This window comes from Canis lupus, chromosome 15 (genome assembly GCF_048164855.1).
Source record: "Canis lupus baileyi chromosome 15, mCanLup2.hap1, whole genome shotgun sequence".
NCBI classification, from domain to species: domain Eukaryota; kingdom Metazoa; phylum Chordata; class Mammalia; order Carnivora; family Canidae; genus Canis; species Canis lupus.
Genome location: NC_132852.1, coordinates 24,940,091 through 24,957,635, shown reverse-complemented (window position 1 = coordinate 24,957,635; position 17,545 = coordinate 24,940,091). Strand labels below are relative to the sequence as shown.

The 17,545-nt window shown below is 36.9% G+C and overlaps 1 protein-coding gene across 10 annotated transcripts in view; it reads right to left on the bottom strand.

The window, feature by feature from the left end:
* Nucleotides 1-17,545, bottom strand: part of DLC1 (DLC1 Rho GTPase activating protein) — a 493,356-nt gene that overhangs the window by 277,105 nt on the left and 198,706 nt on the right. For all 10 annotated transcript variants that reach the window (XR_012007573.1, XR_012007574.1, XM_072776234.1 and 7 more), the window contains one exon: nt 16,717-16,857. Coding sequence is in view for 8 of the 10 variants with exons in the window: in XM_072776234.1 (XP_072632335.1) it covers nt 16,717-16,857 (141 nt within the window). In the remaining 2 variants the exon portion in view is untranslated. The remainder of the gene's footprint in view (nt 1-16,716; nt 16,858-17,545) is intronic.

The following is a 17,545-nucleotide window of genomic DNA, read 5'->3' as shown; positions in this document are numbered from 1 at the left end:
CCACCCAGGGACTCTATGCAATAATATCTGGTTTGATCACAATATTGTGATGAAAGTTTTCAGAAATTTTGTAAGAAAAAAAATGGTTTTGTATTCTATTGTCTCCAAAAGTTTAAGAAAAATAGTCCTTAAGCCTAAGTCTAAATCTAAGCATGTATTCTTGGAACCTATTCCTGCTGTCCATGCAGCAACTAAATCAGAATATTATCATCGCTCCTCCCCTGGAGCCAACCTGACCTAATTCCCTCCACTCATGCCTATCTGACCTTTTGAGACCTGGTAGGAGTACTTATTGCTAAAATCAATCCTTCTTCATCCCCAGAAGCTGCTGAAGCTCCTAGATCTCAGCCCCAAATTGAACTTTCAGAACTTTTGGCCAGATAGAGCCCATCCTTTGTCATAGGCCTTTTCCTCATTACACTTCCCCTAAAAATCTGACTTGTGTAGAAGGATGTTTCTTTAGCTCTTATTGGAGCTGAAGAGGAAACCAGGCCCCATAAAGATTATACCATGTAGAACACAAATTATAAAAAAGTTTAAGTCTAGGCAAATTGATATTTTATTCTCCCTGCAGAAATACTATGATTTGCTATTATCTCTGTCATTATCATTTTAATCGTTCAAATTTGTTAATCTATGTTTTGCCTGTAAGTCAACATACAAATTATTTTATGATGTTTTAACACATTACCTTATCAGCATGTATTCCAACAGCGGATTTAAGGAAAACCAATTTTTAAATATCCCCCCGCCCCCTTCGGGGTATATAAACTCTACATTTAGCAGGTCAATTAAGGAACTGAAGGGTGGTAGTCAACCAACTTTGGGTAGTATGTACCTTATCTTTAGTCCTGTCTGAATACAGTTTTAGTGAATGATTAAAAAAACAAAACAAAACAAAAAAAAAAAACTACCATAACCTTGAATCTGTGATTTTATCTCCCTCAAAGTGTTTTTAATCTCTCAAATGACAGCAGAGAGCAAATGTGTTCCTGGCACACCTGTTCACAGCCCAGGACACAGATCTCTGTGATAGGGTATTAAAATTGAGGTTTGGACCTAAACTCTAAGGTGACAGATTTCATATCAAACTGAGTTGTGATAAAGACAAAAATGTAGAGGTTGTAACAAATATTTTGAGGAGAATGTATCAGAGAACACTGACTTACCCCCACCCCACAAAGGATAGAATAGAATCAGGAATAAGTGACTTGGGGAAGAGAATTTAGTTTGCTATGAGTCCTCCCCTACATCTTGCCCTACAGAGAAGTGTTAGTAAATAGGGTGTCTGCTCTCATTTCAAGGCTGGTTAAACCGACTTCAAACATACCCTCCAGACATGGAAAGTCTGATATGTGTCCCTGCAGCACGGGGGACACAGGAAACTGATCTGGCCTGATTGGGCTCCCTAGCTGGTGAGGAGTCAAAGGAGATGGGCTGTATTAGTATCAGCTGGATTCCTAGATTTTTCAGGAAAGGCAGTATTAGTATTTCTTATGGATCCGAGATATATGCATGGCTTAATTAGAGGACTGACTAGAGGTATAAACAGGTTTCAGCCAGGAGAAGATAAAAGCGTCTGCATTCCTGGGGTCTGTAAAAAAAACCTAGATGACCTGCAAAATTAGAAATATTTATATTCCTATATAAAGAAATTCCTGCATTAAGGGAATTAGAGATGTGGAAGCTAATCTCCAAGATGGTTCCCAGTGATCTTTGCTTCCTGGTACACATGCCCTGGAGAGTCCCCTCCCACGCCGATTAGTATTGTATAATCAAAAGGAAAACAACAGATATATTGGTGTGTGACTTTCAAAACCAGTTCATAAAAAGCATTGCAACTTCTGCCTTGGTCTCTTAGATTTCTCACCGTGGGGGAAGCGAGCTGCTATGGTATGAAGAAACTAAGGCTGTCTCATAAAGAGACCCACGTGGGGGAAAACCCAGTTTGCCAACCAATGATTAAATGATAATTAATCATTTTTTAATAATAAATTTATTTTTATTGGTGTTCAATATGCCAACATACAGAATAACACCCAGTGCTCATCCCGTCAAGTGCCCTCCTCAGTGCCCGTCACCCATTCACCCCCACCCCCGCCCTCCTCCCCTTCCACCACCTCTAGTTCGTTTCCCAGAGTTAGGAGTCTTCCATGTTCTGTCTCCCTTTCTGATATTTCCTACCCATTTCTTCTCCCTTCCCTTCTATTACCTTTCACTATTATCTATATTCCCCAAATGAATGAGACCATATAATGTTTGTCCTTCTCCGATTGACTCATTTCACTCAGCATAATACCCTCCAGTTCCATCCACGTTGAAGCAAATGGTGAGTATTTGTCATTTCTAATGGCTGAGGAATATTCCATTGTATACAGAGACCACAGCTTCTTTATCCATTCATCTTTCGATGGACACCGAGGCTCCTTCCACAGTTTGGCTATTGTGGACATTGCTGCTAGAAACATTGGGGTGCAGGTGTCCCGGCGTTTCGTTGCATCTGTATCTTTGGGGTAAATCCCCAGCAGTGCAATTGCTGGGTTGTAGGGCATCTCTATTTTTAACTCTTTGAGGACCCTCCACACAGTTTTCCAGAGTGGCTGATTAATCATTTTGGAGGAGATCTTCCACTCCTTGCCAACACCTACCTGCACCTTCATGAGAGACCCTATACTAGAACTGCATGAATAGGCTACTCCTGAATTTCTAGTATATGGAAACCATGATACATTGATTACTATTGTTTTAAGCCACTGAATTAGGGTTGATTTGTCATGCAACAACAGACAACTAATAGATTTTGGTACTAAGGATTGGGTGCTACTATAACAAAAAGATGTAAAAAAAATGACAAAATGTGGGAGTAGCTTTGGGATTAGGTGGCAGGTGAATGTTAGCTGGACTTGAGGAGAGTGCTTTTGACACCAAAGATACTGTTAGCACTAGCTGAATAGCCTTTGAGGAGGCTTTCGGTAAGACCTTAAAGAAATATTATTAGAAGAAAAGAATCATTTTTATTTAGTGACAGAAAGTTTAGGAGTATAGTTGTGGTGGTGCTGTGGAAAGCAGAAAACGTGTAAGGTATTTAGTGATCTGGCAAATGAGATTTCCAGGCTGGATTAAAGGCATTGCATGAGTTCTTGTTCCTTATACTAAAATGTAAAAAGAGGGAGAAAGACTTCTTCACAGGGTCTCCAGACAATAAATGATACTAAAGTTAAGAAATTGGGCAGCCCGAGTGGCTCAGCAGTTCAGCCCAAGCCTGATCCTGGAGACCCAGGATCGAGTCCCACATCAGGCTCCCTGCATGGAGCCTGCTTCTCCCTCTGCCTGTGTCTCTGCCTCTCTCTCTCTGTGTCTCTCATGAATAAATAAATAAAATCTTTTTTTTTTTTAAAGAAATGGTTTCAGGGTAAGATCAAATCAAGGTTCAGCCAAGAAAATATACCTAAAGATAAAATTCTTTGCCAAAGTCTCAAAAATATTTAAAACAATGCCTCAGAGAATTGTCCACACAAAAAGCTCACTAGGGATGTTTAGAAGGTACATCACACATCCTCTACATTAAACAACAGGAGTTTTAAGAATCATCAGGGCATGCCTCTCAGAAGCCTCAGTAGGAGTCTGAGGTAGGGAAAGACTTATCGTGAGGAGATTTGTATTTTGGCTCTGTCTACTGGAGCTCTAATAGGACACATAGGAGATGCACAAAATTTCAAAGAGATTGCACTAGCAGAAACACCTTCATCTCAGATCAAAAGATTCTGACAGTGCAGAACCAATGCAGGGCTTTGGAACTTCCAAACTCTATAGGCAGAGACCAAGATGAGAGTTTCTTTCAGATACTGAACTTATTGGAAACCATGAGAAATAATAATAACTATTATTGTAGGCCACAAAGTTTAAATATGCTTTGTTACATAGCAACAGAAAACTGATAATAGCAGGTAAAAGTTTCTCTTACAGACTCATAGGCATTCATGTGCACCCAGTGAGAACTTTTCTGTTTTCCTTGTCATCCCACCTCTCATTTCACAGCTGCTAGCTAGTGATGTATCTGGTGAGAGAGGAAGGAAAAGGAAGCTGAACTCCCACTCCCAACCTTCCCTGGCTGCAGGCAGACTAGGAGAGAGAGGAGCCTTACAGGTAAAGGAAGATTGCAATGTTGACTATTGCAGAAATTAAACCTTCTCATTTCTAATTCATGAATGCTATGTTTTGGGATTTAAAGTGATGGTATGGGATCCCTGGGTGGCGCAGCGGTTTGGCGCCTGCCTTTGGCCCAGGGCGCGATCCTGGAGACCCGGGATCGAATCCCACGTCGGGCTCCTGGTGCATGGAGCCTGCTTCTCCCTCTGCCTGTGTCTCTGCCTCTCTCTCTCTCTCTTTGTGAGACTATCATAGATAAAAAAAAAAAAAAGGTGATTGTATTATTTAAGAGTGTCTAGTAAGACTCATGGGAGTTTCTGAGTTTTTGTCTAATCAAGGAGGGAGAAAAGTAACTGACTTGGGTATTTGGTGTGGAAGGTATAATAAAAAATTAATTTGTTTTGTGATTTCACTCTATTTGGTTGTGCATATTTAGCTAAGATCACATTCCTGGAAAACAGTAAAACAGGGATCCCTGGGTGGCACAGCGGTTTGGCACCTGCCTTTGGCCCAGGGCGCGATCCTGGAGACCTGGGATCGAATCCCACATCGGGCTCCCGGTGCATGGAGCCTGCTTCTCCCTCTGCCTGTGTCTCTGCCTCTCTCTCTCTCTCTGTGACTATCATGAATAAATAAATAAAATCTTTAAAAAAAAAAACCAGTAAAACAATGCAAAAAATAAAAAAAAGATAATATAACTTCCTTCACTAAAACTTCCTCTGCTAGCATCCTTTGTTTTTCTTTCTTTTCATTACTACCAAAAACATCCTGGAGGTAGGCACACTTAAAATGGGCATATTTTATTGTATGTAAATTATACCTTAAAATAAGGTTGATTTAAAAACTTTGCTTTTTCTCCTCCTCATTCCTACCTCTGCTTCTTTATTCCCTTAGTCAATGACCCCACCATTGTCTTACTTCTTCAAGATGTAACTCTTGAATCCACTTTTAATTTTTTCCTTTTTCTAATCCTTTGTATAAGGTCAATTTCGAAACCCTGTAAGTTCTATCATAAATGGGAAATAGGAGTCTTCATTTTTCCTGTTCCTTAGGGTTGTTCCCTCAGGGTCCTAATAATAACTATAATTTGGTTCTTGTTACATCTTTTTATATCCACATGTTTGGGTATCTACTACTTGCACCAGAGAACACACCCATTGAAGGCGAAGGTCATAGCATCTGTGGTGGAGACTGCAGAGCTATTCCCTCTTCAGGGTCAGTGCATCAACTCTCTTGCTGCTGCCAATTTGGGAAATATCCTTTGGGAAATGGCCTTGGGAGCAAGGAACTGCCTCACTCAAAGTTTCATCACTTTCTAGGGGCAGCTTAGGACCAATAATTGGCTGGTGCAAGGATAGAGGTCTAACTCCCTCCCTCACTTTGGGACAACATGGAGAGACACCCAGCTCCAGGGATCTCCATACAATCACCTGAGGCCACAGCTGTTACTGCACTGCAGCTGAAGCAACTCTGTCTTCTATCCAATTTGGCCTTCCTCACTTCCAAACATGTCTATCTCTCAGAAACACTCAACAACACAGCTTCTCCAGGCAATTCTTAGTCCCAGAGTCTGATTCCAGAGATTCCAATCACATCCTCTCCCTCCAACACTTTTTTCTTAAGTTCTATTCCAGCGCTTAGCACAGTGGCTTACACATAGCCATAGCGAGTTCTTATAGCTTCTTGAAAAAACAAAGAATTGGGTTTCATGAAATTAATGTTCATAACATTAATAGTATTATAATTCACCTACATTATAAATTAGAATTGCTTTTTAAGGGAGATGTAGGATAATTTTATGAAGACATGAATAGATCAGTTATTACACATGGCTACTAATATTGTTCTATATCTTTTTATTAAAGTAAGGTGTACAAATATCTGATAAATATAAGAAAAGTACAATATTACTAGTAATAAAAAATATCCTGGCAAATATGCAATTCTTTTTTGGTCTATGAAACTACATAAATAAATATTAGAAATGCAGACAAAAATGTATATAGAACTGCCCATATATATAAACACACACACACACATATATATACACACACACATATATGTATACTATAAATGTTTTACAAGTAAGGAAATGATTGTAAAATTTTGATACCACAAAATTCCAAATGTAAAAATTAAATACTTAGCTAATATTTCCTTAGGAAATATATCTAAATTAAAATTCTACTAGTTCTGAGTTCTAAATATTCACCTATTTAAAGTTATTTAAAATTCTGACTTTATTCCCCAATAGAAACAAATTAAACAAGACAAACAAACAAAAAAGCAAACAAACATATTCATCTACAACCCGATATTGTGAAGTATAGATTTTGTTTTGTATTTACCACCTTAATGATCTGGGCCAACAGAACCCCAAGCCCAGGCCAAGTCAAATTGTTCTGATTCACACAGAGTCTTCTCCCTCTTACACTTTCTTGTTTCTTATCTCCCAGAGTTCAGGACTCAGTGATGATGAAGCTTTAGGAATGAATACCTTGCCCTTGGAGCATAGGAGTCCTAGGGGCAGCTTCACCACAATGATCTTGGAAATAGAGTAGATATATATCAGAGGCTCTCTGGACACACACAAAAACATTCTTCAACATTTTCTCACTCCTATAGTTTGTTTAGTCTAGGATTTGGACAAAATTTATGCTATGGATTGACCAAAGAAGATCTCATTCATAAAGCCAATATGTAAAAGAGATAAAAGTAAGTAAGTCTGGTTGGGGCAGGTGGAGGAAGGCAGGTGGAGGAAGGCTCTGATTCTCCAGAGCACAGTCTGAACAGCACTGATTTATTCAGTTAGTTTTGCCTGTTTGTATGATTCTCTGCATTTTGCATTATGGATAATTTGGTAAGTGGCCATTTGGTGAATTACTATAATATTTACATACAAAGATAGGACCTTCAAAATGGATCAGCAGAACAACAACAAATAAAATGGATAAAGCAATTTACAGTGAACAGGAAACAATGAGAGTCATTTTCAGGAACATCAACTGATCTTACTTTGAAGGAGTTCACAAACCCAGAATTCATCAGGATTACACTAAGGTGTTAGAATGGAAAGAAAAGAGAATCACTAAAGATGGCAGTGGTGACAATAATGTAAAGAATATGAACTATGGACATAAAAAAAGAAAACTAGCACATAAAATGTTCATTAAATACCTAGAATAGTCAGGGATATCAATATTTTTCAAGTGATGGTGTTTTAGGACATCATGAATCGAAAGTAAGTAATTCCTTTACTTTCCTATTTTTATTATAAGACTCCAAATGTTTAGATGTGTGATGTTCAGAATACTTAACAACATGGTAGATGTTTATATTTTTTCATTTAGAAATTAGCTATGTGGTAGACAGCTCACCACTAGAGCTAAAGAAGCCCCAACTGTAAACTTCGTGTAACTGCTACTGAATATTCCCATGGAATCCTTGGTTCAACATTTCATCTGACTTCCAACTGTCTATAAGAAGTGAGTGCTGAGACCAACAAATGCTAGGGCTGAAATTAATTATCAATCAAAGTGGAAAAGTTATAAAAAAAGGGGAACGTATTGAATATGTAATTAGAGCTTTGGGACAACGAAGTCTAAAATGAAGAGAGAGAGGACTGTGAAAATGACTTAGTGGTTATTATTACTGCTCAGTGCTATGAATTATATTCTTGGTTGCTGTGATGTGGCATGCTGCTGGCTTGCCATTTTACATTGCCCAGAAATAACTGGAAGTTGTTATTGCTCTTGGACAAAAATATGAGCTGGATTCGAGAAGTAACATCAGCACATGGAAAAACTAAATTTTTCTCATTGTAATGATGATAACACACAAAAGTACTATTCATATGACTAAACCTTAGATTGCAGAGATGATTTTTTATTTTGCCCTTACGGAATTTATTCCATTCAAACTGTTCCATGATCCATAGGTATTCTTTTTCCCCTTACCCCCCTTTTTTAATTTTAGGAATTCTGCTCTGGACAACTAATTAACTAGATTATTATACACTAAACACAAGCAAAATAGAAAAAAAAATTTTGCCAACTTGAAAAATTCTTTCAATACCATGAACTCAGTGTTTAGTGTTAAGAATCAGTGTATCTGGGTATAAGTTATGCTTATTTTTGACAAAATGAAACTCTTAGGTTCAAAGTGAAAAGGCTGACGTGAGGCGGTCATTGTGGAGATCAAATAACCCATCCCAAATGAGACTGTCATGAATTAATTTGTAAATGCATTGGAAACAGATGACAGTATCTTCAAACACAAGGAATGAGAGAATTTTGAATTTATTTTCAATATAAAAGCAAATAACTATAAAAATGTTGCTATTTTTCAAAGCCCAAGGTTAATGAATTACATATTTATTATTTCAAAATCCAGGGTATGTGAATGGATTCCTCTATGCTTTACAGTCATAGAATTCTAAGAAATATCTCATTATAATAATCACAGAATGATGTCCTTTTCAAAAACATTTTTTCCAGTTCTTTGGTGGCTCAGTTTTTCTTTAAAAAGCTATAAATTTTGCTTTATTTTCCTTTCTCATAAACAATAAAGATCTTAGTGAACAAAGACAAATATTTCTTTAAAAATCCACATACTTTAATGTTATTGCTTTTCTATGTCAAAGTAAGATTGCCATATTCAAAAGCATTACAATCAAAGGCATTTTTCTAAGACCATTACATTTTTGCATTTATTAATGGTAAACTGTACTAATTCAATTTTTTTGATGTTTCAGAAGAGCTTTTCTTTTTTTTTTAAAGATTTTATTTATTTATTTGACAGAGAGAGAGAGAGAAAGCACAAGCAGGGGGAGCTGCAGACAGAGGGAGAAGGAAAAGCAGGCTCCCCACAGAACAGGAAGACTGATGTGAGGCTGGATCCCAGGACCCTAGGATCATGACTTTAATGATTGAGCCACCCAGATGTCCCTTAAACTTTCTTTAAAATTCAATGTGTGACATTTTTTCCTTTGCTACGCTATTTTCTTTACTTATTATATATGACATTATGGAATACTGTTAAATTCTAATTAATTTTATATATTATCTTGTGTTTTTTCTCCCAGACTTCAGTAAAAAGGAGTATTTGCAGTTCCTCTTTGTAAAAAAGACAGTAATGCTTTATCCCTCTATTTTGTTCTAAATAGTGGACAAGATTAGGGAAAAATACCAGCTGTGTTGAAAATAACGGTTTGACAACCATTTAAACAAAAATATAGTATATAATATAAAAATATAGCATATAGTACCCTGGTAAAACAAAATATAGACAGTGCTAAAATTCTATGCAGGAACTGGGTTTTTAAATGATGTGATTTGGACTCCAGAATCTATATTCTTGTTTTCAATTTTAATGCCTGCCATTTACTGTATCACAGGCATAACGAGGTTAGCTTCATGATCATATGTATAAGATATGTGATTGCATTTGGATATGAAACCTGATTTGCACTGAAACTATTACAGGAAACCTTTGATGATTTTTTTCTTTCTTGGATCATTTTTAATTTTATTGAAATTCTGTATAATTGAGACAAATGCCAATGGTGTTTTATTCTGTAGCAGAATTGCTTTTCACATATCTATAAAGCATAGCCTAGTTTATTGCAAAAACGCTTCTGTGGAACTCTCCACTAGGAAATAAAGCTGAAAGAAATAATTCCAGTCCATGTGCCTGAAGTGTATTATTTGTAACAAAGGTTCTCTCATGCTCATCAGGTTTCTTCACGGATAACTGACTGAATCATCAAAACTCAAAAGAGCATTTTTTTATGGGGGGTTTGGAGAGTCTTTGAGAATCTGATGCAGATATTGACAGTCTTTCTATGTGTCAATGCTGGTGTGCATATACAATTTAAAATACAACTTCAAGGACTTTAGGTAACCTCTTAAATTCATCCTTAAATTCTGTGTTAAGAATTTTGTTTTTAATCTTGTGTGGCTAATTCATCATAAATTAATATCTTATTCCCAATCAGACTGTCCTCGACATCTTTAATAAATTACTCTCCATCAAAACAGTATTTAGGGATCCCTGGGTGGCGCAGCGGTTTAGCGTCTGCCTTTGGCCCAGGGCGCGATCCTGGAGACCGGGGATCGAATCCCACGTTGGGCTCCTGGTGCATGGAGCCTGCTTCTCCTTCTGCCTCTCTCTCTCTCTCTCTCTCTCTGTCTCTCTCTGTGACTATCACAAATAAATTAAAAAAAAAACAGTATTTAATGAGCTTTATATTTTTTGTTTTTAAGCAGGCTTACGTGGAAGTCCTCTTTTTACAGAAGCAATAATTTTTTTTAAAGATTTTATTTATTTATTCATGAGAGACACACACACAGAGAGAGAGAGAGAGAGAGAGAGAGAGAGAGGCAGAGATACAGGCAGAGGGAAAAGCAGACTCCATGCAGGGAGCCAGATGTGGGACTTGATCCCGGGTCTCCAGGATCTCACCCTGGGCTGAAGGCAGTGCTAAACCGCTGAACCACCCGGGCTGCCCAACAGAAAGAATAATTAAGTTGATTATTGGTTGTCAAAGGTGTCCATTAACCTCTGTCTGCTACCTTATGAGCTTCTCTTTAGAAACTCTTTTTCACACCTTTCCAACCTTAAATCTCCTATTGTAGATACAGACATTACCACACCCCACACCTGGTAACAGTGAATAAATCTGCCTCTGTAGTTTCTGTGTTTATCCTGAGAAATAGTCTTACACAAAATTAATAAAGACATTATATAAACTTATACTGGATAATAATTTCATGACTATATAAAAACTTAATAATTACTAATTTGGTTTTATTAAAAATTGAACCATATAGGTAAGAATTATTCAACACACATTTTGGAAAATAACACCAGGGAATGTACGTCTATATATACACATATATACATACACACAAATATATGTATATATCTTCTGATATATGTATACACATATATGTATGCATATAATCTGTATGTATATAAACATACAAACACCTGTAAAAAAATCTATGGTAGATAGATGATTTAGAAAATGATGTTAGAAGAATATGACCCATGCCATGCTCTGATGAACTAGCTCTTTATTGTGCAATGAAACTGTCCTTGTGCACTCTAATAATTCAAACATCAGTGACAATTTGTTTCCGACATAATAACCTCTCAAACCAGTGATGTTGATTCTGAAGCCAGGTGGTTGGCAGGTGGATCTCTGCCTAAAGCAGTGTTTAGGAGCACAGAAGATCTGGGTGCCTTCCTGGCCCCATTCCTTCCTAGCAGTGAGGTCATAGGCAACTCAGATTAACCAGTTTCCTCATCTATGAACTGTAGGAAATCATAGCATCTACCTAAAAGGCTGTCCTGAGGATTCAATGAACTATATGCCCTGCTAGTGCATAATATATCTGCCCATAGAGTGCACTCTATACATGTCCCTTTTGTATTTGATATTATTATTATTACATAAGCAAAAATACTTTTCTCCATAATTATTACCTGAATAAAACTTGTGAGTCTTTCTTAAAGTTCATATTCCTGTTCATTCTCTGTCTCTGCTTTTACCATAGAGAAATATAGATCCGTAGAAATACTATGAATGACAATTTATGGTTCTCACATGCACAGTGGCAGTGGCCAAAATATCAACTGATAATTTTAAGAACAATATAGATTAGACCATATCTCATTGGGTGAAAAAGGGAAAGTGAGATTCTGTTTTTGTAATGATTTGAACTTAAATAACGTTCATTAAAAATAATGAGTCAAAATTCTTATGTAGTGCCATCACCCTCCATTTCCCTGCACCCCAAAACATTTACACCTTTAGGGAAATCAATGCTATTGACAAGCGAATGCCAAAACAGAAATTACTATTTTGCTTCTATCATGCAGAGGGAAGGAAAATAATAGATTGTATGTGAATGCCTCATTAAACTGACTATAGCATAAACAGTTGTGTTGGGGGTCATCTTGAGAGACTGTCCTCTTCAACAATAGAATAGACTGACCATGCAAGTTTTAGAACTGTCAGTAAAAGCAGCTGGACTTTCAGGCTGATTGTAGTATTGGAGTCTTTTTAAAAGTCATCGAGAAATGATCCTGAACTGTAGTCAGGGCATACTCCTGAGCTCTATTTTCCTCACACCGTGGCAGACTGAAGGCAAGAGTTATTCTGAACCGCTCTCTAAAGGGTTGGCAGAGTCTGGCTGGGCGTCATCCTGCCTGCCCTAAAGCTCCCATCCCTCCAGCAGCTGTTTTCCTTCATCTGTCCCATCACTATTTTGGTATTAATGATGAAAAGATGAGGGGTGTATTCAATCTGTGGAATTAGACCCACTGTTGCCACCTTAAGCTAAAATAAGATGTATCTGTCTTTTTACTCTGTAGCAATTACAGTAATGAAGGTTAATAATTTCTGCAGTTTTTTATGTCTTCAATAAAAGGGTTATTTTCCAGTATGTAATACATTCTTATATGAATGCTAATATGTTCCAAAATTCCTTTAGATAGTTTAAGACATACTCAAAGCTGCTCTGTCTAGCTGTGGTTCCAACATGCCCAAATGATTGAGGGTTTCATCACTGTTATTAGAATTCTATCACAAGGCAACTAAAAGAGTTTCTGGGACAAAGAGGGAAGGGGAATTTATACTAAATTGAAAACATATCCTTGCGTTACTCTTAGTGATGCTCTCGGTTATTCTACAGAATGCTAGACTGTCCCTGTTCCTCCAGTACTTATTCTATAAATGGGATATGTTATTTCCTTTGTTACCTGGAGCGTGGTTTCTCTCTTCATAAATGTATGATTGATAGTAATTTAATGAGCATCTATATTTATAAGTATCTTCAGGGAAAACAACAAAACCCTGAGGTTTAATGTCCAGCTTCGAAATCTTTCGTGTAACAACCCTATATTCATGCAGAGAGGAACAGCTCAAGCAACTGATGCCATGGCCAGAAGGATGCCAGGATACCATTCTATAGTGAGTCAGAGCACTTGGTATAAAAATAATATGACTGATCACGAGTTGTTTGTGAAAGTGTTTCAAAGGGACAAAACAAAGATTTTGGGAGAGAAATCATTGATTTTTGGGATATTAAGCACTAGACCTCATTTTTTCTAATGTGTTTTTTTTTGGTATGGGGTATCCTACCTACAACTTCTTCATTTTTGTGTGAAATACATCCCAGAAATCTACTTTAATGCTTACTTTTTGGCATGATATATACATAGTCTTCGTGAAAAATCTGAAGATTACTCATTGGTCCTGTTCTAATAATACATATAAAAATAAGAAATATTATTGAAAAAATAGGCACTTAGAAACCCAGAGGACTTCATACAAAAGGAAAGCCAAATATTTGTGGTAGTTAGTCACCATTATAAATAGATTTTGCAGCAGCAAATCAAATGTAACATTAAATAATTCTGAAATAAAAGTAAACATTTTGTAAAAATATGACATTATGGAGCAGAAGGTTAGTTTGTTATGAGTGAATGTTAGAAGTAGGTGTTTCTAGAATTTAATGTTTCTACTTAATATTAAAATTGAAATTTTATTTCCTGGTGAAAAGAATGGTTCTGTGGGGTACTGGTGTCTTCTTTCTTTTCACAAAGCAGCCAGACTGACATTACACATTATCTATTTCCCAAGCTCCAGATTGAGGGGGGGGAAGTATATGTTTACTCTCTCGTAAAATAGGTAAAATTCTTCATTCTAATATTCCACCCAGAAACAACTGAAAACTTAGAATTGATCCATAGCTAAATTATCTCCAAACTGTAGTAAAAAAGGAACAATATTCAAAAGAATCAACACCAATAACAACAAAATTAGATATATACACACATTAAAACAATCCTTCCCCTGAAACAAAAGCGTGCTTTTCAAGCTATTTTCTTTTCTTTATTTCTTCAAGAAATTTCCTAAAAGTCAGTTGTCTTTGACAGTGGAGTGTTTCTTTCTGGGTCCTTCTCATGGTCTACTGGAGAATTTTACTAAATTATAGTTCAGTAGCTGGACAGAGTTCCATGTACAGTTCTCTAACTGCCTGTGGTATTGGTCAAGATGGGTTAAGCAGTTTTTGGTTGTCTTGAAGTGGAATATTGTGTTTGGAGGCTCAATCCACTGCATAATGATTCTCAGTGCTCACTGACTTAGGAGTGATGGCATCACTACGAAACTGTGACAGTGCCTAGGTGACAAGTCACACCTGAACAGCTGGATAGATAGACACAATTTTACCTGAAGTTGACAACTTTTCAGTGAATATTTGCTTTAGGGGCATGAAAAAGTATGTTTCTGTTCAATAATTGACCTAGGTTTTTTTTTAATAAATTTATTTTTTATTGGTGTTCAATTTGCCAACATACAGAATAACACCCTGTGCTCTCACCTAGGTATTTTTTTTTTAAAGATTGTATTTATTTCAGGAGAGAGAGAGAGAGAGAGAGACAGAACCAGTGGGGGAAGGGGCAGAGGGACAGGAAGATTCAGACTCTTGGTTGAGCAGGGAGCCTGACGTGGGGCTCGATCCCAGGACCTTAAGATCATTATCTGAGCCAAAACTAGACCCTTAATGATTGAGTCATGCAGGTGCCCCTTAAACTTTCTTTAAAAATTCTGTGTGTGCCATTTTTTTCCTTTTCTTAACCCACTGAACAATACAAGTGCCCCAACTTTAGTATTTCTTAATTTTATCTGTGAGGCGAATAGTTTGGTCAATTGATATGGCAAACATGAAAAATTTGAAAACAGACCCATCTTCAAGTATTTTAAAGGATTACAGTCCCCCCAAAGCTGATGGTTTTATGTTTCTCATTCTAAAACTTTACTGTAGATGGTTATCATAAAAATATAGAGACATATCTCAATGGAAACACATTTATAAACATGAGCACATTTATAAACATGAGGTTATTGAAGAAAAATGATGGAACTACACACAAAGTTATATAAATTGCTACAAATTATAAGGTGACCACATATTAAAATATGTATGTTTCAAGGAAGAAAAAGAAGATACCAATGGCAATTATTCTAAAGTAAAAGATGAATGTGGAATAAATATCAGAGAGAAAATAACTGCACTTCAGGATAATAGCAGGTACTTTAAAAAGTGAATATAAGCATGAATACGTTTAAAAAGGGAATTCACCTTCCTTTCTACTTCTCTCTTATATATCAGCCCCATACCTTGTCTCAATGTTCAGAAAGCCAATGCTCCAATGGTTCCTAAACCTTCAAGTTAAAACTGTTGACTTTTACCTTTTACTTCAACAAGAATGTGGTAAAGTGAAATCATTTGGTTTCATACCTTAATTTTACATTTTAACCTTTTTTTAACCCATTTTGGAAAAGAAGAGCACCACTTCATTTCAGTCTACCTGTTGACACATATTATTTTTGACCCTATGTTTTCATTGTACCTAGAACAGCATTATATGTAGTCTGTCAGTGGTTCTTGCCATTTCCAATCTACACAGCTCTACCATATAGTATGATACTGCATTTCCCTGTTTACTCACCTACTCCCCTTTGCTAGATTGTGAAATGTTTAAAGAAAGAAAATACATTTTACTCCACTCCCATTCTTTTATCTGGCAGAATGCATGGCATGTAGTAGGTGTGTAGTAGGTGTTCAATAGATATTTATTCTATTAAAAATGCTCTAGATATTCTTGCAATTGAACATATTACCACGTTTTAAATTCAGAGTATTCTCTTTTGAGTCTTATTTCAGATTTGCTTTTTATTTTAAAGTCAGGCAAACAAGCAATCCAAACTTGTTTCTCTGTGTTAAACTAACATGGGCATTTAAAAAAAATAATATGCCACTATGATTTTCACTAAACTAGGAAAGGTTATTTTGGAGCAGCTGGGACTTCAGATATTTGAAGTAGTAATTACTTCCTCTATAAATGTTACCTTTTACAGTCAAATACTGCTTTCCTGTAGTAGTTCAACTTTTTACTTAAAGGAAAATGTCTTTTATTTACAATTCACTATGCTATATTACTATATGTGAAAATTCTCATTTTATTTGTTTTGGTAGCACTGTAAAGTTGATGAAGCATCATCATGATATAGTAGCTTATATTTATTCAGTATTTATTCTGTGCCAAGCATTTCACTAAGTAGTTTACATGAGCTATGTCATTTAATATCCACATAACATTTATGATGTGTGTGATTTTATCTCTTTCTCTCTCTCTGTCTAGTCTTAGAGAGGCAATTTTCTGACTGGTAAGTAGTTTGGTCAGGCTAATAATTCAAGAAGAACCATCTCCAGATTTTTTGTTCTTGGTTCTTTAAAGATGAGTATACAGCAGCAAAATTTGATAACATAAAATTGCATAATTCTAGAAACATGATCTGTTTTAGTGAAGTACTTGTGTAATTACTTATAAAGCAAACAAGCAACATATGTTGGATTGTACTTAGTTAAATGCTATCATGTCACTGCAACTAAGACTAGAAGAGTATTTCTTCTATATTGAATGGATGAGGTATCAACCCTTACCATCATCAGCATTTCATGTTAAAATTGACTGGTAGCACTTATAACTTACCGTAGACTTGGGTTTGGTTCCAGAACTGGCCACTGGGGTGGACGATGATAGGTCAGTAGATTCGGTGTTAGAAGACAGATTTATTTGTGTCTGATTTATTGAAATGGTATCTGCTCCACTCTCAGATCCTGACTCCAGATCCTATTAAAAAATATATTGATATGAAAGGCATGTCCATGCTCTCTGAAGGCCTTTCCCCCTGCTACCAGCATCCTTCCAACTCTTCCTACTCCCAACACACACTGACATGCTAAAGAGTTGCTGACAACTGACACTGACTCGTCACCCACAACCATGGATTTTGTAATAAACAACTACAAATGGAGTGAGGAGGGATAGTGTTGAGGGATCAGGAACAGATCCCTTTCTCTTTTAGCACAGGGAAAAAAAAACACAAACACATGGTTTAAAAGAGCAACTAGCACAGAAAAGAGACTACACTAGAACTCTGCCAAGCTGGGGAGAAGCTGCGAGAAAGCTCTCCAGGTCAGAGGAACTGAAGAACATCCTGGTTTATAGTCCCACCCCACCTTAAAAGCCTAGAATGCAGCAGGATCCAGACACCAAAATGGGTGGGTCCAGTCATCTCTATGAGTTTATAACTCCAGTGAGTGCAGGGTCTGCAAGCCCACACCAGCCAGAGTCATGCTGGTGCACTGAAAAGAGAAGCTGGAGTTTAAAAGGACTGAAGAGCTGTGGGAATGCTCTTTCCCCCTCAACCTTAAAGTTCCAGTTGAGAGCAGGATTTGGCTGCCATAAGAAATTTCATAAACCGGGATCCCTGGGTGGCGCAGCGGTTTAGCACCTGCCTTTGGCCCAGCGCGCGATC